The sequence below is a fragment of the Dendrobates tinctorius genome, unplaced genomic scaffold (assembly GCF_039654945.1).
Source record: "Dendrobates tinctorius isolate UK_male_01 unplaced genomic scaffold, ASM3965494v1 ptg000039l, whole genome shotgun sequence".
Classification (NCBI taxonomy): domain Eukaryota; kingdom Metazoa; phylum Chordata; class Amphibia; order Anura; family Dendrobatidae; genus Dendrobates; species Dendrobates tinctorius.
Window position 1 is genome coordinate 16,371,683 of NW_027361707.1, and position 25,925 is coordinate 16,397,607.

A 25,925-nucleotide genomic window follows, 5' to 3' on the forward strand; every position below is an offset into this window, starting at 1 on the left:
TAAATAAAGATTATTATTATTATTATTAGTGTCTATATAAATAGTAATACCCAAAATGCTGATAAAAATGATAGGTTACTCAAATGCACTATGTAGAATACACATTAAGGCTTAACAACAGAATGTAAATCATAGAAAGGAAGGCCGAAATATTACTCAAGGACATTCAAGGTACTCCCCAAAACCTTTATAAAATATAAGGAATGGTTAAAAATGTTTTATGCAATTCAAAAATTCATATCATCCAATCAAATTGATCACAAAAAGGGCTCTAATTATAATAAGTGAGTGTATAATATGATACAAAAAATTAAATTATTATATCAGTACAACAGGTATCACCAAGATATCAAACATACTAGTGATCCTATAATACTTGAAGCTGCTTTGCCCAATTCAAAATTTCCAACAGGGCCCTGAGCTTTCATGAATCTTTACTAGTATTTTTCTTCTTATATGTAACATAGAGCCCTTACGGGCCATGGTCCATGTAGAACTGCAACCTTTGCACCCACTATAGTTATACAACTGCCCATCGACCTTGATTCATCAAAGCTTTTACACCTGAAAACTATCCTAAAAAGTTTTGAAAAATCTAAAGAAAATTTTTGTAAAAGGCGAGGCTTCTCAAAGTTGTTGCAACTTTTGCAGTTTTCACTCCATTTTCCTCCAGCTCCATCAAGGTACGGGGATCTGGTGCATCATAAAGTCAAAGTCATGATAAGTGGTGGCATTCGTTTATGGCACAAACCTTACTCCTGTCCTAATGGAGTAAGATTTGCAGTGAGGCGCATGAGAGAACATGTCACTTTGCGCCTTGCCTGATTCGTTAAGAGGCTTGCGCACACCAATCTGCTCCATCACCGAGACAAGCGTGAAAAACTTCATTTTTGATGAGTCAGGGCCATTATATTTACTCCGGTTTTGTGTACAGTTTTTTTTATACAGTAGATGGTATTGTCTCATTGTCATGGATCGGTAACAGTATAGGCATCTCACATGGGCCAAAGGGGCATCTTTTGTGTCCCCCTAGAATCCAGGGACCGGATACAGTCCAATCAGAATGTTAAACTAAGAACTAAGTTTTGTAAATTTTTGTTTAGCATTGATAAATCATTGTTTATGTTTTGGATGTGTGTTCCATGTATTTTTCTACAGCTATAAAATATGGTCATACACATGAGTCATTCATGTTAGCCCACAGATTTCAGCAAAATTGGGTGTGGAGACCTCACAACTCTCCTCCCAATAGATGATGTTGGGAAAACAAGAATCAGCCATGTTAATTTTCAACACCGGATCTTTTTGTTCTCAGGGAACGTGAGCCATCAGCATTGTTTCTGGCAACAAATAACTCCACACCCAGTCAAATATATATATATACATTTAGCCAAACTGATTGTTATGTATTTAGGGGGTTGGTTGGAATATCTGTTGACAAAAGAACAATTGGCTGACAACTCTCTAATGAGTATGTTCAGCTTTACTAAGTGTAAAGGATAGTGTGTTCTCGAAAACAAAATATGCGAATCCTGCAAAAATGTACAAACCAACAGGTCAAATGCTTGTTGAGTCCATAAATTGTGTAAGTTGAGTCCATATGGTGTTTGAGTCCATAAGATGAGTCCATATGTTGTGTATGTTGAGTTCATATGTTGTTGAGTCCATATATTGTGTATGTTGAGTCCACATGTTGAGTCCATATATTTTGTAAGTTGAGTCCATATGTTGTTGAGTCCATATATTGTGCATGTTGAGGCCACATGTTGAGTCCATATATTATGTAAGTTGAGTCCATATGTTGTTGAGTCCATATGTTGTTGAGTCCATATATTGTGTATGTTGAGGTCACATGTTGAGTCCATATATTGTGTAAGTTGAGTCCACATGTTGAGTTCACATATTGTGTAAGTTGAGTCCATATGTTGTTGAGTCCATATGTTGTTGAGTCCATATATTGTGCATGTTGAGGCCACATGTTGAGTCCATATATTGTGTAAGTTGAGTCCACATGTCGTTGAGTCCACATGTTGTTGAGTCCATATATTGTGTATGTTGAGTCCACATGTTGAGTTCATATATTGTGTAAGTTGAGTCCATATGTTGTTGAGTCCATATATTGTGCATATTGAGTCCACATATTGAGTCCATATATTGTGTAAGTTGAGTCCACATGTTGTTGAGTCCACATGTTGTTGAGTCCATATGTTGTTGAGTCCATATATTGTGTAAGTTGAGTCCACATGTTCAGTCCATATATTGAAAAGAAAATTGTCATGAAGACTTGTAATTAATATTATCCAGAATTGAGATCGCTGCCTTCATTCCATGAATTGGTGGAAGTCTCAGCTCATGGTCTCCCACAGATGACATCTTCTGACATCTGACCATGGCATTTCAGAAGAATTATCTCTCACCTAAACATGTTCTGATGGGCTATCTGTATTCTACACTTATAAATTGCGCATTGTGTCTTCAGGTATGCATCGTACAGAAGAGAGACTCCAAGAAGATGTATGCAATGAAATATATGAACAAGCAGAAATGTGTAGAAAGAGACGAAGTGAGAAATGTCTTCAGAGAACTACAGATCATGCAGTGCCTTGAACACCCCTTTCTGGTAAATCTATGGTATGTGAGATTTCTTTCTATTGTCTTTATGCGCCTTTTGCTGTGTGGGATGAGTATGTTGATATGAGAAGCTGCATATCCAAAAGTGATGTCAGAAACCAACCTCACCATGCCATCCAGATCACCTTTAATTTCTCAAAGTGTCATTTAGCAATGACTTTATTGAGCAGTAAGTACAATGCTCAAAACTTAAAGCGCATCTACAATTTAAGGTATGCTTTTAGAATATGTTGACGTGTATGTACATGGGATATTTCTGACAATTTGTGACTTATATCTTGCACTTTTTCCCCAATTTTCCACTCAGCTTCAGGCTCCATAACCAATTTTCAGTTGTCTCTCATCTAGTGGGTGGTTATGATGTCTCTTATACAAAACATAAACAGACGTAAGGGATTCCTGCTCTCCTATCTCTATGTAGCACACGTTCAGAAGCAGTAACAACATGGAGGACATCACACAGCAGTAATGAGCAGTGCAGCTGTGAATCCAACACTAGGATGAGCTGAAACATTTACTAGAAAGCTATAGCATGATCTGCCTGTTTGCTTCTCTAATTGTGTTTCACTGTGTATCTGCCTCTTCCTACCCCTCTAATTTCTAGATAATTTAAAAGGAACTGTAATCTGATACTTCAGTAATATATGGCAGTTCATCTTGTCTTAAAGGGATCTGTCAGATCCTCCGTGCCCCAAAAACCACATGTAGTTGTTTCTGCATTTGTAAATACCCTGCCTAACAGTCCCTTTTTTACATTACATTCATAATCCAATCTTTAGAAAAAGTAATTAAAAAGTCAATTTATGATATGTAAATGAGGAATTTGACAAATCTTAGAGTACCGTTACACTTAGCGTTGCACCAGTGATCCCGACAACGATATGGATCGCTGGTGCATCGCTAAGTGGTCGCTAGTGAGCTGCCACACAGGCAGATCTCACCAGTGACACCGCTGGAGTCGGGGGTCGCTACTTACCTGTCAGACGAGGCGATCCTGACGTCCTCCCGCCCGCGTCCACGCGTCGCTCGTCGGCGCCACAGCAAGCCCAGCAGGAAGCGCCCGACGAGAAATGATCCAGGAGCTTCTCGCGCGATCAGCGATAATCAGCGGGGGAGCGGTCGGAGGTAAGTATCACATGTAGCGATATCGCTAGCAATATCGCTGCTACGTCACAAAATCAGTGACTTTACAGCGATATTGCTAGCGATATCGCAGTGTGTAACGGGGGCTTTACTGGAACCTCTGCTGTGGCATAACGAATGCCGCTGCTCGCCATGAAATTGCTGAGCATAGGTCGCCACACCCCATCATGCCCCCGTCCTGCTCAAGTGCCATCTGCTTTATCATTGTTGGGTGAAAATGACATGAAAATTGTGCATTTTCAAAACTTTTTTCACCAGAAGTCTGGCAAATAAGTTTTGATGAATCGTCCCCATAGAATTTTACAAAGCATTCTAATATTTAGTATAAACTAGCTAAAGAGCCCGGCGTTGCCTGGGCATAGTAACCAACTGTGGTTAGTTATAGCAAACTATAATGATTATATTGCACATAAAAACATTTCACATCATATATTCAACACTACAGATTTGCAACACAAATTAACTAAACGATTACCCAAATATTGATAGTATTTTATTTTCAACTCATTCAAGAGCTATCCTGTGTGATACTGACTGCTGAGCCATGTATCTAATCCTATCCTGTGTGATACTGTCTGCTGAGCCGTGTATCTAATCCTATCCTGTGTGATACTGACTGCTGAGCCATGTATCTAATCCTATCCTGTGTGATACTGTCTGCTGAGCCGTGTATCTAATCCTATCCTGTGTGATACTGACTGCTGAGCCATGTATCTAATCCTATCCTGTGTGATACTGACTGCTGAGCCATGTATCTAATCCTATCCTGTGTGATACTGACTGCTGAGCCATGTATCTAATCCTATCCTGTGTGATACTGACTGCTGAGCCATGTATCTAATCCTCTCCTTTGTGATACTGACTGCTGAGCCATGTATCTAATCCTCTCCTGTGTGATACTGACTGCTGAGCCATGTATCTAATCCTCTCCCGTGTGATACTGACTGCTGAGCCATGTATCAAATCCTCTCCTGTGTGATACTGACTGCTGAGCCATGTATCTAATCCTATCCTGTGTGATACTGACTGCTGAGCCATGTATCTAATCCTCTCCTGTGTGATACTGACTGCTGAGCCATGTATCTAATCCTCTCCTGTGTGATACTGACTGCTGAGCTGTGTATCTAATCCTATTCTGTGTGATACTGACTGCTGAGCCATGTGTCTAATGCTATTCTGTGTGATACTGACTGCTGAGCCATGTATCTAATCCTATCCTGTGTGATACTGACTGCTGAGCCATGTATCTAATCCTATCCTGTGTGATACTGACTGCTGAGCCATGTATTTAATCCTATCCTGTGTGATACTGACTGCTGAGCCATGTATCTAATCCTATCCAGTGTGATACTGACTGCTGAGCCATGTATCTAATCCTCTCCTGTGTGATACTGATTACTGAGCCATGTATCTAATCCTCTCCTGTGTGACACTGACTGCTGAGCCATGTATCTAATCCTATCCAGTGTGATACTGACTGCTGAGCCATGTATCTAATCCTCTCCTGTGTGATACTGATTACTGAGCCATGTATCTAATCCTCTCCTGTGTGATACTGACTGCTGAGCCATGTATCTAATCCTCTCCTGTGTGATACTGACAGCTGAGCCATGTATCAAATCCTCTCCTGTGTGATACTGACTGCTGAGCCATGTATCTAATCCTATCCTGTGTGATACTGACTGCTGAGCCATGTATCTAATCCTCTCCTGTGTGATACTGACTGCTGAGCCATGTATCTAATCCTCTCCTGTGGGATACTGACTGCTGAGCCATGTATCTAATCCTCTCCTGTGTGATACTGTCTGCTGAGCCGTGTATCTAATCCTATCCTGTGTGATACTGACTGCTGAGCCATGTATCTAATCCTATCCTGTGTGATACTGACTGCTGAGCCATGTATCTAATCCTATCCTGTGTGATACTGACTGCTGAGCCATGTATCTAATCCTATCCTGTGTGATACTGACTGCTGAGCCATGTATCTAATCCTCTCCTGTGTGATACTGACTGCTGAGCCATGTATCTAATCCTATCCTGTGTGATACTGACTGCTGAGCCATGTATTTAATTCTATCCTGTGTGATACTGACTGCTGAGCCATGTATCTAATCCTATCCTGTGTGATACTGACTGCTGAGCCATGTATCTAATCCTATCCTGTGTGATACTGACTGCTGAGCCATGTATCTAATCCTCTCCTTTGTGATACTGACTGCTGAGCCATGTATCTAATCCTCTCCTGTGTGATACTGACTGCTGAGCCATGTATCTAATCCTCTCCCGTGTGATACTGACTGCTGAGCCATGTATCAAATCCTCTCCTGTGTGATACTGACTGCTGAGCCATGTATTTAATCCTATCCTGTGTGATACTGACTGCTGAGCCATGTATCTAATCCTCTCCTGTGTGATATTGACTACTGAACCATGTATCTAATCCTCTCCTGTGTGAAACTGACTGCTGAGCCATGTATCTAATCCTCTCCTGTGTGATACTGACTGCTGAGCCATGTATCTAATCCTCTCCTGTGGGATACTGACTGCTGAGCCATGTATCAAATCCTCTCCTGTGTGATACTGTCTGCTGAGCCGTGTATCTAATCCTATCCTGTGTGATACTGACTGCTGAGCCATGTATCTAATCCTATCCTGTGTGATACTGACTGCTGAGCCATGTATCTAATCCTCTCCTGTGTGATACTGACTGCTGAGCCATGTATCTAATCCTATCCTGTGTGATACTGACTGCTGAGCCATGTATCTAATCCTCTCCTGTGTGATACTGACTGCTGAGCCATGTATCTAATCCTCTCCTGTGTGATACTGACTGCTGAGCCATGTATCTAATCCTCTCCCGTGTGATACTGACTGCTGAGCCATGTATCAAATCCTCTCCTGTGTGATACTGACTGCTGAGCCATGTATCAAATCCTCTCCTGTGTGATACTGACTGCTGAGCCATGTATATAATCCTATCCTGTGTGATACTGACTGCTGAGCCATGTATCTAATCCTCTCCTGTGTGATACTGACTACTGAGCCATGTATCTAATCCTCTCCTGTGTGATACTGACTGCTGAGCCGTGTATCTAATCCTATCCTGTGTGATACTGACTGCTGAGCTGTGTATCTAATCCTATCCTGTGTGATACTGACTGCTCACCTGTGTATCTAATCCTCTCCTGTGTGATACTGACTGCTGAGTCATGTATCTAATCCTCTCCTGTGTGATACTGACTACTGAGCCATGTATCTAATCCTCTCCTGTGTGATACTGACTGCTGAGCCGTGTATCTAATCCTATCCTGTGTGATACTGACTGCTGAGCTGTGTATCTAATCCTATCCTGTGTGATACTGACTGCTCACCTGTGTATCTAATCCTCTCCTGTGTGATACTGACTGCTGAGTCATGTATCTAATCCTATCCTGTGTGATACTGACTGCTGAGCCGTGTATCTAATCCTATCCTGTGTTACTGACTGCTGAGCTGTGTATCTAATCCTATCCTGTGTGATACTGTCTGCTGAGCTGTGTATCTAATCCTATCCTGTGTGATACTGTCTGCTGAGTCATGTATCTAATCCTATCCTGTGTGATACTGTCTGCTGAGCCGTGTATCTAATCCTATCCTGTGTTACTGACTGCTGAGCTGTGTATCTAATCCTATCCTGTGTTACTGACTGCTAAGCTGTGTATCTAATCCTATCCTGTGTGATACTGTCTGCTGAGCTGTGTATCTAATCCTATCCTGTGTGATACTGACTGCTGAGCGGACTGGTGAAGCGCTGGCAGTAGATAGGCCTAGGGTAGCCCCAGTGAAAGAGCCGTGAGTAACGTCACTACGACAGAAGGAAGGTGCGGGTACCCGGGCCTGAATACGGAGAGCTGTGGAAGTGCTGCCGTGTATTGCTGCGGTCCTCAGGAGGACGGCCAATAAACTCGGACCTGTTGCACCCAAAATCTGCCTCCGTCTCGTGTCTGTGTCGTCTGTTCATGGTAAGCAGTGGACCACACCCCAATCTGGGCCCCCACTACACCTGTGTGATACAGTCTGCTGAAACGTGTATCTAATCCTATCCTGTGTGATACAGTCTGCTGAGCCATGTATCTAATCCTATCCTGTGTGATACTGACTGCTGAGCTGTGTATCTAATCTTATCCTGTGTGATACTGACTGTTGAGCCGTGTATCTAATCCTATCCTGTGTGATACTGTCTGCTAAGCCGTGTATCTAATCCTATCCTGTGTGATACTGTCTTCTAAGCCGTGTATCTAATCCTATCCTGTGTGATACTATCTGCTGAGTCATGTATCTAATCCTATCCTGTGTGATACTGTCTGCTGAGCCATGTATCTAATCCTATCCTGTGTTACTGACTGCTGAGCCGTGTATCTAATCCTATCCTGTGTTACTGACTGCTGAGCTGTGTATCTAATCCTATCCTGTGTGATACTGTCTGCTGAGCTGTGTATCTAATCCTATCCTGTGTGATACTGACTGCTGAGCTGTGTATCTAATCCTATCCTGTGTGATTCTGTGTGCTGAGCTGTGTATCTAATCCTATCCTGTGTGATACTGATGGCTGAGCTGTGTATCTAATCCTATCCTGTGTAATACTGACTTCTGAGCCATGTATTTAATCCTATCCTGTGTGATACTGGGCTTCCCCTGCAGTCTGTGTCAGAGGGTGGTCTGTGTTGGTACAGTAATAAATTGTGTTATTTCCAGCTTTACAGACGATAACACCATAGAAATGATATGAATAAAAGGCAAAATCGTTTGGTGAGTTGGAACGTGCGGGGTTAAAATTTCGCCTCACAACATAGCCTATGATGCTCTCGGGGGTCCAGACGTGTGACTGTGCAAAATTTTGTGGCTGTAGCTGCGACGGTGCAGATGCCAATCCTGGACTTACACACATACACTTTTTCCCCATTATGTACATAGGGGCAAAATTGTTTGGTGAATTGGAACGCGCGGGGTTAAAATTTCACCTCACAACATAGCCTATGACCCTCTCAGGGTCCAGACATGTGACTGTGCAAAATTTTGTGGCTTAAAAACACGTGTGACATGCACAAATGTGAACAAGTCGGTCGGACAGTGTTCACACCACCCACTGACTGAAACACAAAAAGAAAACACAGAATGACAAATGTGCAGAAATACCCTGCAGTGACAAATATGACAGTAATCAGCAAGTGCTGGTAAAAAGATGGCAATAAATACAGGGTATTTAGTCGATACATTTTTTTGCAAAAAAATGTATACCAAGCTACTCCATCTCGTCAAGGTAACCCTTAATGGAGCAGTCCCTATCTAATGTATTAAAACCTGAACATATGAACAGTGTCTAAATGAACAGGATTCAGACAGGCGCTTCCTAGTATGGGCACGTGGTGTAAGACAGCGCTTTATGTGCATGTCACACAAGAGAGGGTTGGGGTCTCTCAAACATTGCATAAGCAAGGAAAAAAAGGGATTAAAAACACATGTGACATGCACTGTCATATTTGTTACTGCAGGGTATTTCTGCACATTTGTCATTCTGTGTTTTCTTTTTGTGTTTCAAAATTTTGTGGCTGTAGCTGCGACGGTGCAGAAGCCAATCCCGGACATACACACATACATAAAACACACACATTGAGCTTTATATATTAGATGAGCAATGGTAGAGACTGGCTACTATGATGTCTACTATGGAGGGATTCCTATGTAAAACCTTTTTCAGAATTAGCACCCGCATGGTGGACATTATATAAAAGTACTGAGCTGTAATCTGGTCCCTAAGTGAGCTGGCAGTCAATCTTGTTTTGAGCAAGATGGATTTTATCTGCTCAAGGTGGGACATTGCACTTGTAGCTCTCCTGCCTTCTTTGTATTTTCCCGGCCCACTGTCTAATTCCTTTTTCTGACTGACAGTTCGCTCTTGTTTCTGTGACATGCTTCCCATGACCTGTCATTCAGACACAGAAGGCAAGCGCAAGAGGGAACATAGGGAGGGAAAAAGAGCTGCAAGTGCAATGTCCCGCCTTGAAGCACTTGCAGCTCATTTGCATATAAATTCAACTCTGCTTTTCTCCGAAATAACAAAATGGATTTCTACAAATCTACATGGATTTAATCAGCATGAAAGTGCCTGTACATAAACGTCTTTAGCTAGATGTATAAAATCCTCCTGCCAGGGGCGTATCTAGTTCTTAAAAACGTGATGAGCTTCTGTGAGTCTCGATTGCTCACATTGATTGCACACGTTGATTTCTACTGCACATGCCATACTGTTTACCCCTACCAGCTATCACTTGTATTTTAGCTTGGTCACATTCATTTGCGTCTCAAGCTATTCTAAATGCTTGATCCTAAATAAAGGGTTCTTTCCTTTAATCCTCACCCAGTTGTCATTTCAAAAAATAATATTAATGGCTATCAAATGTATGTTTTCATGGAAAGAGATCTGAAAATAAACTTCGCTTGGCAAAATAAATCTGTTTTTAGATTCTGCAAATTTAAAGAAAACTGTATGATGAATGTCGAAATCTGACTCAATTCATGCAGAAGCACGGGGGCGGCTGGACGAGGATAAACTAGGAATTACACTACGCAAAGTATCCAGCAACCGCAACTCGTTTTTGGAAGATGACTTTTATTTTACAGTGTGTGGAAAAATGAGACTTTGACAGACTAATCTTTTTTATTTAATGCATCACTTTTTTTCCTATCATAATCTTCATTTTCTAGTTGAGGAAGTCAAGGACATGGAGGAGCAAGGAATATTTCACCAGAAGCAAAAAGTACAACCGTGAAGAAATCCATAACACGGAAACAATCATTAATGTGATGGCTTTTTTTGTTCTAAAAATCACATTTATGGTTTCACATTCTGTCAGACTCCTTTTTACAAATTAGCTAAAATCGTTCTGAAATATAATATGCATTTGCATGATAATAATGCATATACACTTCTATGAATCATAGAATGTCAGAGTTGGAAGGGACCTCCAGAGTCATTGTGTCCAACCCCCTGTTCAATGCAGGATTCACTAAACCATCCCAGACAGATGTCTGTCCAGCCTCTGTTTGAAGTCTTCCATTGAAGGAGAACTCACCACCTCTCGTGGCAGCCTGTTCCACTCATTGATCACCCGCACTGTCAAAAAGATTTTTCTAATATCTAATCTGTATCTTCTCCCTTTCAGTTTCATTTCATTGCTTCTCATTTTTCCATGTGCAAAAGAGAATAAAGAAGATCCCTCTACACTGTGACATCCCTTCAGATATTTGTAGACAGCTATTAAGTCTCCACTATGCCTTCTTTTTTGCAAACTAAACATTCCCAGATCCTTTAACCGTTCCTCTTAGGACATAATTTGCAGTCCGCTAACCACCCTCTTTGCTCTTCTCTGAACTTGCTCCAATGTCTTTTTTAAAATGTGGTGCCTAGAACTGAGCACAGTATTTCAGATGAGGCCTGAGCAATAGAGGGCGATAATGACTTCACGTGATTTTGACTCTATCCTTATCTTAATACATCCTAGAACTGTGTTTGCCTTTTTTGCTGCTGCATCACACTGTTGACTCATGTGCAGTGCGTGATCCATTTGTATACCCAAGTCTTTTTCACATGTGCTGTTGCTTAGTTCTATTCCTCCCATTCTATACATGCAATTTTCATTTCTCTTGCTCAGATGTAGAATCTTACATTTCTCCCTGTTAAATCCCATTCTATTAATCACTGCCCAATGTTCAAGATTATCTAGATCCTTCCGAATCCTTTTTCTGTCTTCTCTAGTGTTAGCTATTCCTCCTAGCTTTGCATATTCTGCAAATTTGATTAGTTTATCTTGAGTTTCATTATCTGGATCATTTATAAAAATGTTGAACAATACAGGCGCTAGGACAGAGCCTTGTGGTACCCCACTTGAAACACTCTTCCATTTATTACCACCATTTATTACCACTTTTTGAGAACAATCACTGAGCAAGTTATTAATCCACCTAACTGTAGCCGTGTCAATCCCATACTTGGTCATTTTTTCAATACCTTCAATTCTTGCCAACATTGGTCAGACAGTTGTAATAACATCACACATTATGGTCTGTATTAAAAATGTTCAAAAGATTAAAAGATATTCCAGCACTTCCTCCCTTAATTTTAGTTTTCTATGACCCTGTTTTATATTATTACTAGCTGAAGAGCCCGGCGTTGCCTGGGCATAGTAGCTAAGTGTGGTTAGTTATATCAAATTATAATGATTATATTGCACATAAAAACATTTCACATCATATATTCAACACTACAGATTTGCAACACAAATTAACTAAACAATTACCTAAGTATTGATAGTATTTTATTTTCAACTCATTCAAGAGCCTTTTGATAAACCACTTTTTTGGTTTTTCCTTTCGGTGCAAAGATGAACAGATTTTTGGCAGTTCCAACTCTTGAACAGACCACATAATGTTGACCATGAGAAAAGCATGGAGATTGCAAATCGATCCCTACTACTTTCAAGGACTTTCCCTGAGCCTTGTTAATGGACATTGCAAATGCCAGTCAAAGTGGAAACTGGAGGAGTTTAAAATCAAAAGGCAAATCAGATGGAATGAGTGGAATGAAAATGTCCTTTCCTTTGGCAAATCCTGTTGCTAAGCAGTGTATCTAATCTTATCCTGTGTGATACCATCTGCTGAGCTGAGTATCTAATTCTGTACTGTGTGATACTATCTGCTAAGCTGTGTATCTAACCCTATCCTGTGGGATACTCTCTCCTGAGCTGTGTACCTAATCCTATCCTGTGTGATACTGTCTCCTGAGCTGTGTATCTAATCCTATCCTGTGTGTTAAGGCCCCGTCTCACTAAGCGACTTACCAGCGATCCCGACACCGATATCAGACAGCTTCACCAGCGATCAGCACAGCGATGCCGAGCGCCCGGCATCACTGGCCATCCTGTAAAAAATAGAATCAAAATAAAAAATATAGTTATTTCTCACCATCTGGCGTCGTGTTCAGTCATCCCGCCTCTCTCCACGCTCCGGTCCCAGTGATCCTTTGCATGAATGACCGCGAGATGTCACGGTCTCGCGGGATAACAAAGTCTCGCGGTCATTCGTGCAAAGGATCACTGGGACCGGAGCGTGGAGAGAGGCGGGATGACTGAACGCGACGTTGGAAGGTGAGAATAACTATATTTTTTATTTTTTTAATTATTTTTTACACCTGATCGCTGGTCTCCCGCTGTCACACACAGCGATGCGTGCTGGCCAGCGGGAGACCAGCGACCAAAGAAATGTCCAGAGGTTTCTTGCAGCGATCAGCGATACCGGCAGGGGGGCCGCACGCTGATCGCTGTCACACACAGCAATCTCGCTGGTGAGATCGCTGTTACGTCACAAAAGTTGTGACTCAGCAGCAATCTCGCTACCGAGATTGCTTAGTGAGACGGGGCCTTTACTGTCTGCTGAGCTGTGTATCTAATCCTATCCTGTTATACAGTCTGTTGAGCCATGTATCTAATCCTATCCTGTGTGATACTGACTGCTGAACTGTGTATCTAATCCTATCCTGTGTGATACAGTCTGCTGAGCTGTGTATCTAATCCTATCCTGTGTAAGGAAGGTGACCTGATGGACGGACTTGTCTGTAGGGAGAAAGGACGGTTGGTGCACTGTAGACGGATGATTGTAATGACAAAAGGGAAACAGCTGGGGGAAAATGGAATAGGAGTGCAGTACCTAAGCTTGACCACAAGATGGCAGGGGGGAGCGTGAGAACAGGACTTTACAGCAGCTTAGGGCTACGAAAATGCTTAGTCATGGGTGGCGGGGAGATAGGAACCCAGGAGGGGATTTCCCGAGGAGGGAGATAAATAGGACAGGAGAGGGTTCCAGACGATTCCAGTCCTGGGAGGAGCTCAGGAGGAGAAGAGACAGTGAAAGAGAACAAAGAGTTGTGGAGAGCTCGACAAGGGGACTGAGGAGAAAAGAAGTCAGGGGGTGGCCCGACACGAAGAACCGCAGAACAGACGAGGCCCCAGGGGTACCAAACTGACGACGACCTCGGACTGGTGAAGCACTGGCGGTAGATAGGCCTAGGGCAGCCCCAGTGAAAGAGCCGTGAGGAACGTCACTACGACAGAAGGAAGGTGCAGGTACCCGGGCCTGAATACGGAGAGCTGTGGAAGTGCTGCGGTGTATTGCTGCGGTCGTCAGGAGGACGGCCAATAAACTCGGACCTGTTGTACCCAAAATCTGCCTCCGTCTCGTGTCTGTGTCGTCTGTTCACAGTAAGCAGTGGACCACCCCCCAAACTGGGCCCCTACTACACCTGTGTGATACAGTCTGCTGAACCGTGTATCTAATCCTATCTTGTGTGATTCTGTCTGCTGAGCCGTGTATCTAATCCTATCCTGTGTGATACAGTCTGCTGAGCAGTGTATTTAATCTTATCCTGTGTGATACTATCTGCTGAGCCATGTATCTAATCCTATCATGTGTGATACAGTCTGCTGAGCCATGTATCTAATCCTATCCTGTGTGATACTGACTGCTGAGCTGTGTATCTAATCCTATCCTGTGTGATACTGACTGTTGAGCCGTGTATCTAATCCTATCCTGTGTGATACTGTCTGCTAAGCCGTGTATCTAATCCTATCCTGTGTGATACTGTCTGCTAAGCCGTGTATGTAATCCTGTCCTGTGTGATACTGTCTGCTGGGTCATGTATCTAAACCTATCCTGTGTGATACTGTCTGCTGAGCCGTGTATCTAATCCTATCCTGTGTTACTGACTGCTGAGCTGTGTATCTAATCCTATCCTGTGTTACTGACTGCTGAGCTGTGTATCTAATCCTATCCTGTGTGATACTGTCTGCTGAGCTGTGTATCTAATCCTATCCTGTGTAATACTGTCTGCTGAGCTGTGTATCTAATCTCTAATCCTATCCTGTGTGATACTGGGCTGTGTATCTAATCCTATCCTGTGTGATACTGTCTGCTGAGCTGTGTATCTAATCCTATCTTGTGTGATACTGGGCTGTGTATGTAATCCTATCCTGTGTGGTACAGTCTGCTCAGCCGTGTATCTAATCCTATCCTGTATGATACTGGGCTCCCTCTGCAGTCTGTGTCAGAGGGTGCTCTGTGTTGGCTCGGTAATAAATTGCGTTATTTCCAGCTATACAGAAGGATGATAACACCATAGAAATTATAACAATAATAGACCTCAGTTACCACAACTGTCTACAAGGAAAATGTTGCTCATAGCAACCAATCACAGCTCAGCTTTCATTTTTTAAACAGCTCTGGTGAAATGATAGATGCTTAGTGATTGGTTGCTATGTGGAGTGTGCGTGGCTGATACACACACACATACATACACACATTTTTTCTGTTTTCTCTTGTTTTTCCAGTGTAAGTGATGTAATGGTCACGTGTGACTGGACACACTGCCTCCAGCAGGGAGAATTTATATGACACATGCGACCCTGGATATACCGCCTCCAGTAGGGCAAATTTAAATAATAAAACGTGCAGCCGGATACACCGCCTCCAGCAGGCGAATTTCAGAATTGCATGTAAAACTGGATACACCGCCTCCAGCAGGGCGAATTTAAATAATAAGGGGAAATACCAGGGAAACAATTACAATGGTGGGCCCTGCGATAGGGAACGGGGACGTGGAGACCTCCTGCACTCCCCTGAGCCAGTCTCTACACTCCTAACAGTCCCTATACAGGCTCCGCACCTGTCGCCGAGCTGGAACCTAAGAACCCTAGCTCGCCCTGCACCTACCCCTCACTAGTGAAATGGATGGTGCAGAAACTAATCCCACCACTGCACTGAAACACACAAAAGGAAAGTCACAAAACAGGGGTAACACCACTTAGCTTTGCTCTGTCTCCAAGCAACAGAGTCCACCACCAGAATTCAGCTTCCACCTGAAGCTACTACACCAGAGCTCTGCCTGAGCTGCAAGAAACTCCTCTCAGTTGTTCCTTCCTCCACCAGACTTGGTTGGAATGAGCAATATCACCAACAGTGATTGCAACACCTGACACTCTTTTATAGGTAAGAGCCAGCAATCACACCTGCTTTATAATCATGTGCAATAACGCTCACCACCACCGGGGGCAAACTAGAACAAAAGACACCACTGTGTAATAATCCTAATGGCCACCGGGGGGCAAAACCAAACTTATGTACACAGCTTAAGGAAAAAAAAGAAAGGTTACATGTGCTTTTAACTTTCATCATCCAACCTGGATCATGACAAGTGAGAGTCGTCTCTATCAATTGAGACTTTATGAGGCACTATATCTGTACTTACAGTTATGAATTATGAATGTTTTTTTGGAGTTTTTTCTTTATATATGTCATTTTTATATATATAGATATTGTGTAATATTAGAAATCAAGCTGAGAAATATTTTAAGAAATCTTTTCTGTGTCTCAGTTCGCCATGTCCTGCTCCTCGTCATTGTTCTCTGTGCAGCTTAAGACAACTGACTGCAGCAGGAGCCACCCCCCTCAAAAGATTGATAAGCCCTGCCCCTAGATTAAGGGAAAGTGGCTTCAGCTGTTTACCAACTGAATAAGAAGCTAATCATCAAAAAGTTAGCTCTGTCTTCTCTACAGGATTACATACTGGGCTGCTTGCTGTAATTTTTATAAAAACACATCTTTATCAGCAGGAGATTATCAACCTACTGCCATGTAGCCCTTCATATATCATGGGCTTTGTATAATCCCATCCCAATCACTGATTGGCAGTTTTCTGCCTATGCACAGTGCACACAGAAAGCCAATCAGTGGTGTGGGTGGGGTTATACAGAGCTCAGCATTCAGAGAACTGGTTGATCTAGAGTGAATACAACTTTTATCAAAAGTACAGCAAGAAGATCAGTAAGAGACAAATCCCTGGAATAAGGGGATGTGCACCTACATCATGCTGGTGTCAAATTGGTTGGCAAAAACTACTTGGTAACAGATTCCCTTTAAATGCATAAATGGTACGAAGCTGTTAGCTTAGGTTAGATGACTCACTCTTTTATGAGTAAAGAGACTGTTTCATGGGCGTAGGAAGCTTGCATTTGCAGTGTTTTTTTCTTCTTTCCGCAACACGATATAATCTACATGTGAGTTTTTGTAATACTTAGATCCTACATCAAATATGCATGACTTGTCTGAAGGTCTGTAACGTTATTACTTAGGCCTGTTTCACACTTGCTTTTTTTTGCAGCGCGTTTTTCCCGCAAAAAAACGCATTGAAAAACGCATACAAAAGCATACAACTGCTGCGTTTTTTTCAAGCATTTTTATGAGCATGCATGAAAAAAACGCAGCGTTTTTATGCGTTTGTATGCGTTTTTAGTGCGTTTTTACCGCGTTTGCGTTTTTTTCCAACATTAGGTGGCCCCTCACACTAACCCAAACCATGACTTTACTAACCCTAACCCTGACCCTAACCCTAACCCTAACCCTGACCCTAACCCTAACCCTAACCCTAACCCTTAACCAAACCATACTTAACCCTAACCCTGACCCTAACCCTTAACCAAACCATACTTAACCCTAACCCAAACCCTAACTAACCTTAACCCTAACCCTAACCCTGATCCTAACCCTAACCCTAACCCTGACCCTAACCCTAACCCTAACCCTAACCCTTAACCAAACCATACTTAACCCTAACCCTGACCCTAACCCTTAACCAAACCATACTTAACCCTAACCCAAACCCTAACTAACCTTAACCCTAACCCTAACCCTGACCCTTACCCTAACCCTAACCCTAACCCTGACCCTAACCCTTAACCAAACCATACTTAACCCTAACCAATAACTTAACCCTGACCCTAACCCTAACCCTGACCCTAACCCTTAACCAAACCATACTTAACCCTAACCCTGACCCTAACCCTAACCCTAAACCCCCTTAACTAACCCTAACTTTACCCAAACCCCTAAATTCCATTGTCTAAACTAATGGTAAAAAAAAAAACGTATGTGCAAAAAAACGCATACATAAGCATGCCAATGCGCACATATGCTCACCATAGACTTATAATGGGTGTCTTGCTGTAAAAAAACGCATTGCGCGCGCATGCGTTTTTTTGAGGCAAATCGGACGCACAAAAAATGCAACAAGTTGCATTTTGTGCGCCCGAGCGCATACCGCAAAAAAACGCATGCGCAGTAAAACGCGTACAAAAGCATGTGTATGCGCACATAAGCGCATCCCATGCAAAGTATAGGAAAAAAAAACGCATGCGCTATTTAGCGCTAAATTACCGCGAAAAAAAACGCAAATGTGAAACCAGCCTTAGAAAAACCATCTGAAAACTCTGTCTCAGCTCTACTGATGGGTCTTTCTCCCGCATCGATAGATTAAAAATATTCAGCTTTCTCAAATTCATTTGTGTTCAACTTTTCAGATCAATTGAAAAACATCTTTTTGGAGTTTTAGCACTGAGACCTCACAGTAACAATATAACAATGAAAGCCCTAGAGGTCTCTTTAATGGACAGGCCATTGACCAACTCTATAGTTAATGTAGTTGACTAGCTTTACTTAGATGAGCAATTCTGGCAAAATTCAAATTCACCTGTAAGTGCTTTTTTCCCAGGAAATTCGATTTGCAGAGAAGTTATTTTCTACAAATGTAATGTCCCTTATTATGCTCTGGGGTCATTTTTATTTTTTATGCAAGAAGTAAAAATAACAAAAAATCCTTATACTCAATGCTCACCTCTCCGGCCACTCTGCTTCTCACTGCGACTCGTCAGGTCCTCGTCGCATCTTCAGGTCGCAGTCAGCTGCATTAAAATCACCGGGCCTCTAAGTTGGAATTTCCAAATTTAATAGGCCTGGGAGGGTTCTCAGTATGCACTCGCAAAGGGTTCTGTATATGCGTCCATCTTGGTTTAGGTTGTGACCTTTGCGGGGCTCATGCACAGAACCATCCTGGAACTATCAAAACCTGAAGTCCTGGCCAAGTGTGAGAGGCTCAGGTATTTCAGTGTTGCCGATGGCGTTCTAAAGTTGGAATGAGAACTGGATGGGTGACATTGAGGAGCAGAGGGACCGAAGAGATTAGTGGTGAGTAGAGATGAGTGACTTTGCCTTTTTTAGGGTCGAGCCGGGTTTCATGAAACCCGACTTTCTCAAAAGTCGAGTCAAACGAAATCGGCCGACTATCGGGAAAAGTTGGAGGTCCGACTGAAACACGTAACCCAATGCAAGTCAATGGGGAAGCAAAGTCGTCAGAGAGTGGAGGACAGGAAACACACCTACAGTGCCCATTTCAATGCCAATGACATCAATTCTTATTACTTAAGCTTGGCAACCTTAATTTACTTTATAATAATAGTTATGCATTGAAAACTAGGGGTTATTTGGCTAAAGTTGTGGGGGGGGCTAGGGCTGGCTCCAGGTTTTCGTGTGCCCCGGGCGAAAGAGTGTCAGTGGGCCCCTTTCACACATACCACAATTCATGATGCTCCGATACGGCAGAGAAATATTGGTGTAGTGCAATGACAAATACTTCACTTCTTACATTACATGACTGATATCTATTTTAAATTCTACAATAGCTCAAAAACCGGACAGTATATTCCTCCATACAGTGTTATGGCCACCACATAGTGCGCCATACAGAATAATGAGCCCCATATATTGCTCCATACAGAATAATTGGTCCCATATAATGTTCCATACAGTATATGATGAGCTCCACATAATGCTACAGTATATGATGGTCCCATATAATGTGCCATACAGTATAGGATGGTCCCCATAGAGTAGAATGAGCCACACATATTGCTCCATACAGTATAATGAGTCGCATATCAAGCTCCATACAGTATATGGGCCCCATATATTACTCCATACAGAATGGGCTCCATATAATGCTCCATACAGTATAGGCCCCTTATGTGCTCCATATAATGCTCCATGCCCTATATGATGCCCCATAAATAATGAACCTCATATGATGCTCAAGTATATGATGGGCCCCATAGATGATGCTCCATTGTATGATGGGCCTATATAATGCTCCATAAGCAGATTGCAGACCCCTGATCCTATCCACACAACTAGCAGTAACCGTGGAGCGTACCTATGATGATCCTAGACGCCTCGGCACAGCCGGAGAGCTGACTAAGCCTAAAGCAAGAAAGGGGAGATCTAAACTGCCCCAGAGCAGACCCCAAAGGAATAGATAGCCCCCAAACATATATTGTCGGTGAGACAAGATGAAAACACAAACACAGGCAGGAAAATAGACTGGGCAAATGATGGGGCCCACACTGACTAGACAGGATAGGAAAGGAAAGACGCTGTCTGAAATCATGCAAAAAACCCTGCAAAAAGCCCAACACGTCTGATGCAAAAAACACTGAAGTTGCACAACTTTGCCCACTATATTAGCACTCTGGTATATTCTGAAAGCAGAGCAAAAAGAGGCTAATCTAATAAGGGACAAAAACAAACTGGCACAAGCAGTAACATATGGACGGTGATTCAGCACAGCCCCAGCCGGAGCAGGCTGACCCACACAAAACTGAGATAGACAAAACCAGATCAAATGCAACGAGAATAGCAAATGAACACTTACCTGAACATGCAGGGACAGAGCTGGAAACATGAGACCTCAGGAGGCAAGAAGAAAATCACCAGCAGGGATAAAGGGAGTCAGCTGTCTTAAATCCCAATCTGAAACCCCAGATCTCCAATCGTCATCCTCATCAGGTGGCAAGCCTCTGTTAATCAGATCAGCTCCATTACCTCCAGTAACCACCAGAAGGAGCCCAGAAAGAGAACTCGCAACCCCTCTGTCATTCTGACCAGCTCCACTACCTTCAGTAATAACCAGAGGGAGGCCAGAAAGTGAATTCACAGCAGGGCCCCATATGATGCTCTAGTATCTGATGGGCCCCATATGATGCTCCAGTTTATGATGGGCCCCATGGATGATGCTCCATAGTATGATGGGCCTATGTAATGCTCCATATATAATGGGCCCCATATGATGCTCCAGTATATGATGGGCCCCATGGATGATGCTCCATTGTATGATGGGCCTATATAATGCTCCATTTATAATGGGTCCTGTTGTGAGTTCATTTTTCCCTTCACCGTTGAGGTCTAATGAACTCCCTCCTCTGGTGAAGGAAGGTAGTGAGGCTGATTACCAAACACCTGGGCAGCTAGATGATGACTGGGTGGCTGGAATTGAGGACTGGATATAAGGCAGCCGACGCCCTTCTGCCTTGCAGGTGATCCTGCTGGATTCTTGGAGACCAGTCTGATTCCTGCGTCTCAAAGCTAAGTTTTTCTGCTCTGCTTTGTACACTTCAGTTTTGTTTTTGTTTTGCCTTGTTTTTTGGGAGTTCTGCCATCCCCGGCCGGGGGTGAGCTGAATTCCATTTTTGTCTCTGATCTGTTGATCTTTTGTTCTGTCTTCGGAATATACCTGAGTGCTGATATAGTCTTTTGAAGCCTAGCGACTTCAGGGCCTGTTTTTCCTATCAGTCGGTTGGCACATTTTGGATAGGGTTTTTGCGGATGGCAGACAGCGGCTTTCCTATTCTGTCCTATTTAGTTAGCTTGGGCCCCATCATTTGCTCAACCTATCTTTCTATCTGTGTTAGTGTTTTCATCTTGCTTCACCGTCATTATATGTTGGGGGCTGCCTATTGCTTTGGGGTCTGCTCTGGGGCAGTTTAGTTTTTCCCCTTTCTGTCTTTTGGCTATGTAGTTCTCCGGCTGTGATCGAGGGGTCTAGGGCACCATAGGAACCCCCCACGGCTACTGCTAGTTGTTGTGGATAGGTTCAGGGGTCTGCAATCCGATAGCTGCCAACCTCTCTGGTTTTTCTGGACTTAGCTAGTATTTTGTTTTTTCCTCCTTCGGTGACTCATCGTAACAGGGTCCCATATGATGCTCCAGTATATGATGGGTCCCATGGATGATGCTCCTTTGTATGATGGGCCTATATTATGCTCCATATATAATGGGCCCCATATGATGCTGCAGTATAAGATGGGCCCCATTGATGATGCTCCAGTGTATGATGGGCCTATACACTGTGTGCAGAATTATAAGGCAAATGAGTATTTTGATCACATCATCCTTTTTATACATGTTGTCCTACTCCAAGCTGTATAGGCTTGAAAGACAACTGCCAAATATGTAAATCAGGTGATTTGCATCTCTGTAATGAGGAGGGGTGTGGTCTAATGACATCAACACCCTATAAAAGGTGTGCTTAATTATTAGGTAACTTCCTTTCCTTTGGCCAAATGGGTCAGAAGAGAGATTTGACAGACTCTGAAAAGTCAAAAATTGTGAGATGTCTTGCAGAGGGATGCAGCAGCCTTGAAATTGCCAAACTTTTGAAGCATGATCACTGAACAATCAAGCGTTTCATGGCAAATTGTCAGGAACACCACACTGCACTTGCTCACTGAGCCAGTGTGCGTGTCCTGAGTACAAAAACAGTGCTCAAAGATACCTGTGGAGCGGGCAGCAGCGGTGACGATGCATGCTTCACCTGAAGCACGTGATTGCTGGGGGCGTGGCCTAAGCTCCACAGAGCTAGGAGCTGCAGGGAAACTCCTAGAAAGGTAACTACAGGACAATGTTACCAAGGGGCATAGACAGAGACAGAAACCAGATCAAGCTGGGTCAAAGCACGAGATAGCAGGACAGTACCAAAGGGTTAAACAAAGCGAATAGTCAGGACATAGCAATAGATCAGAAAACCAGAACGGGCAATGGACGGTACAATAGGGACAAACTGCAACGGAGTAACAATAGCCAAGCCAGGAGGTCAGAACCGGAGAAGACAATAGTACCAAAACGAGAGACGGAGTGCATAGTGATGGAAAAGGCCGGGTTATACACGGGAATCAACAAGCAATGCAGAATACACGCACACCAGAAGGGTCGGTCAGACACACAGCCAGAATAACAGTATAGCTGACAGAGAATGCTAGTCTGGAGTGAGTATAAATACCCCTCCCAGATCCAAAGAGAGGCCAGTAAAAGTTAACCCTGTGAGAACAGGACATTAACCATGTCCTAACCATGACACAAATAGCCAACAGGGTCGCAAGAAGCGTGTTAATAAAAAAAGGCTCAAAATAACTGCCCATGAATTGAGGAAAATCAAGCGTGAAGCTGCCAAGATGCCACTTGCCACCAGTTTTGCCATATTTCAGAGCTGCAACATTACTGGAGCATCAAAAAGCACAAGGTGTGCCATACTCAGGGACATGGCCAAGGTAAGGAAGGCTGGAAAATGAACACCTTTGAACAAGAAACATAAGATAAAACGTCAAGACTGGGCCTAGAAATATGTTAAGACAGATTTTTGTAAGGTTTTATGGACTGATGAAATGAGAGTGACTCTTGAGGGGCCAGATGGATGGGCCCGAGGCTGGATCAGTAAAGGCCAGAGAGCTCCACTCTGACTTAGACGCCAGCAAGGTGGAGGTGGGGTACTGGTATGGGCTGTATCATCAAAGATGAACTTGTGGGACCTTTTTGGATTGAGGAAGGAGTGAAGCTCAACTCCCAGACCTACTGCCAGTTTCTGGAAGACACATTCTTCAAGCAGTGGTACAGGAAGAAGTCGGTATCGTTCAAGAAAAGCATGATTTTCATGCAGGACAATGCTCCATCACATGCATCCAAATACTCCACAGCGTGACTGCCCAGTAAAGGTCTAAAAGAAGAAAAAATAATGACATGGCCCCCTTGTTCACCTTATCTGAACCCCATAGAGAACCTGTGGTCCCTCATAAAATGTGAGATCTACAGGGAGTGAAAACATTACCCCTCTCGGAACAGTGTCAAGGAGGCTGTGGTCACTGCTGCACGCAATGTTGTTCGTAAACAGATCAAGCAACTGACAGAATCTATGGATGGAAGGCTTTTGAGTGTCATCGTAAAGAAAGTGGGCTATGTTGGTCCCTTTTTTTTGGTTTTGAATGTCAGAAATGTTTATTTCCAAATTTTGTGTTGTTATATTGGTTTACCTGGTGAAAATAAACAAGTAAGATGGGTATATATTTGGTTTTTATTAAGTTGCCTAATAATTCTGCACAGTAATAGTTACCTGCACAAACAGATATCCTCCTAAGATAGCCAAATCTAAAAAAAAAAAACCACTCCAACTTCCAAAAATATTAAGCTTTGATATTTCGGTTGATTGAGAACATAGTTGTTGTTCAATAATAAAAAGATTTCTCCTCTGAAATACAACTTGCCTAATAATAATAATTATGCAAGCAGTGTATAATGCTCTATATATAATGGTCCCCATTTATAATGCTCCAGTGTATAATGGGCCCCGTATATGATGCTCCAGTGTATGATGGGCCCCATTTATAATGCTCCATATATAATGGGCCCCATATGATGCTCCAGTGTATAATGGGCCCTATTTATGATGCTCAACTGTATGATGGGCCCCATATATAATTCTCCAGTGTATAATGCTCCCCATATACAGTTGTGGCCAAAAGTATTGACACCCCTGCAATTCTGTCAGATAATACTCTGTTTCTTCCTGAAAATGATTGCAAACACAAATTCTTTGGTATTATTATCTTCATTTAATTTGTCTTAAATGAAAAAACACAAAAAGAATTGTCCTAAAGCCAAATTGGATATAATTCCACACCAAACATAAAAAAGAGGGTGGACAAAAGTATTGGCACTGTTCGAAAAATCATGTGATGCTTCTCTAATTTGTGTAATTAACAGCACCTGTAACTTACCTGTGGCACCTAACAGGTGTTGGCAATAACTAAATCACACTTGCAGCCAGTTGACATGGATTAAAGTTGACTCAACCTCTGTCCTGTGTCCTTGTGTGTACCACATTGAGCATGGAGAAAAGAAAGAAGACCAAAGAACTGTCTGAGGACTTGAGAAATCATATTGTGAAGAAGCATGAGCAATCTCAAGGCTACAAGTCCATCTCCAAAGACCTGAATGTTCCTGTGTCTACCGTGCGCAGTGTCATCAAGAAGTTTAAAGCCCATGGCACTGTGGCTAATCTCCCTAGATGTGGACGGAAAAGAAAAATTGACAAGAGATTTCAACGCAAGATTGTGCGGATGTTGGATAAAGAACCTCGACTAACATCCAAACAAGTTCAAGCTGCCCTGCAGTCTGAGGGTACAACAGTGTCAACCCATACTATCCGTCAGCGTCTGAATGAAAAGGGACTGTATGGTAGGAGACCCAGGAAGACCCCACTTCTTACCCCAAGATATAAAAAAGCCAGGTTGGAGTTTGCCAAAACTTACCTGAAAAAGCCTAAAACGTTTTGGAAAAATGTTCTTTGGTCAGATGAGACAAAAGTAGAGCTTTTTGGGCAAAGGCATCAACATAGAGTTTACAGGAGAAAAAAAGAGGCATTCAAAGAAAAGAACACGGTCCCTACAGTCAAACATGGCGGAGGTTCCCTGATGTTTTGGGGTTGCTTTGCTGCCTCTGGCACTGGACTGCTTGACTGTGTGCATGGCATTATGAAGTCTGAAGACTACCAACAAATTTTGCAGCATAATGTAGGGCCCAGTTTGAGAAAGCTTGGTCTCCCTCAGAGGTCATGGGTCTTCCAGCAGGACAATGACCCAAAACACACTTCAAAAAGCACTAGAAAATGGTTTGAGAGAAAGCACTGGAGACTTCTAAGGTGGCCAGCAATGAGTCCAGACCTGAATCCCATAGAACACCTGTGGAGAGATCTTAAAATGGCAGTTTGGAGAAGGCACCCTTCAAATATCAGGGACCTGGAGCAGTTTGCCAAAGAAGAATGGTCTAAAATTCCAGAAGAGCATTGTAAGAAACTCACTGATGGTTACCGGAAGCGGTTGGTCGCAGTTATTTTGGCTAAAGGTTGTGCAACCAAGTATTAGGCTGAGGGTGAAAAAAATACTTTTGTCTGGCCCATTTTTGGAGATTTGTGTGAAATGATCAATGTTTTGCTTTTTGCTTCATTCTCTTTTTTGTTTTTTCATTTAAGACAAATTAAATGAAGATAATAATACCAAAGAATTTGTGTTTGCAATCATTTTCAGGAAGAAACTGAGTATTATCTGACAGAATTGCAGGGGTGTCAATACTTT

General features: G+C 42.7%; 1 protein-coding gene across 1 annotated transcript in view; it reads left to right on the forward strand.

Moving 5' to 3' along the window:
• Nucleotides 1–25,925, forward strand: part of STK32B (serine/threonine kinase 32B) — a 363,907-nt gene that overhangs the window by 77,653 nt on the left and 260,329 nt on the right. Inside the window, exon 3 of the mRNA XM_073574498.1 lies at nt 2,480–2,631. Coding sequence (XP_073430599.1) covers nt 2,480–2,631 — 152 coding nt within the window. The remainder of the gene's footprint in view (nt 1–2,479; nt 2,632–25,925) is intronic.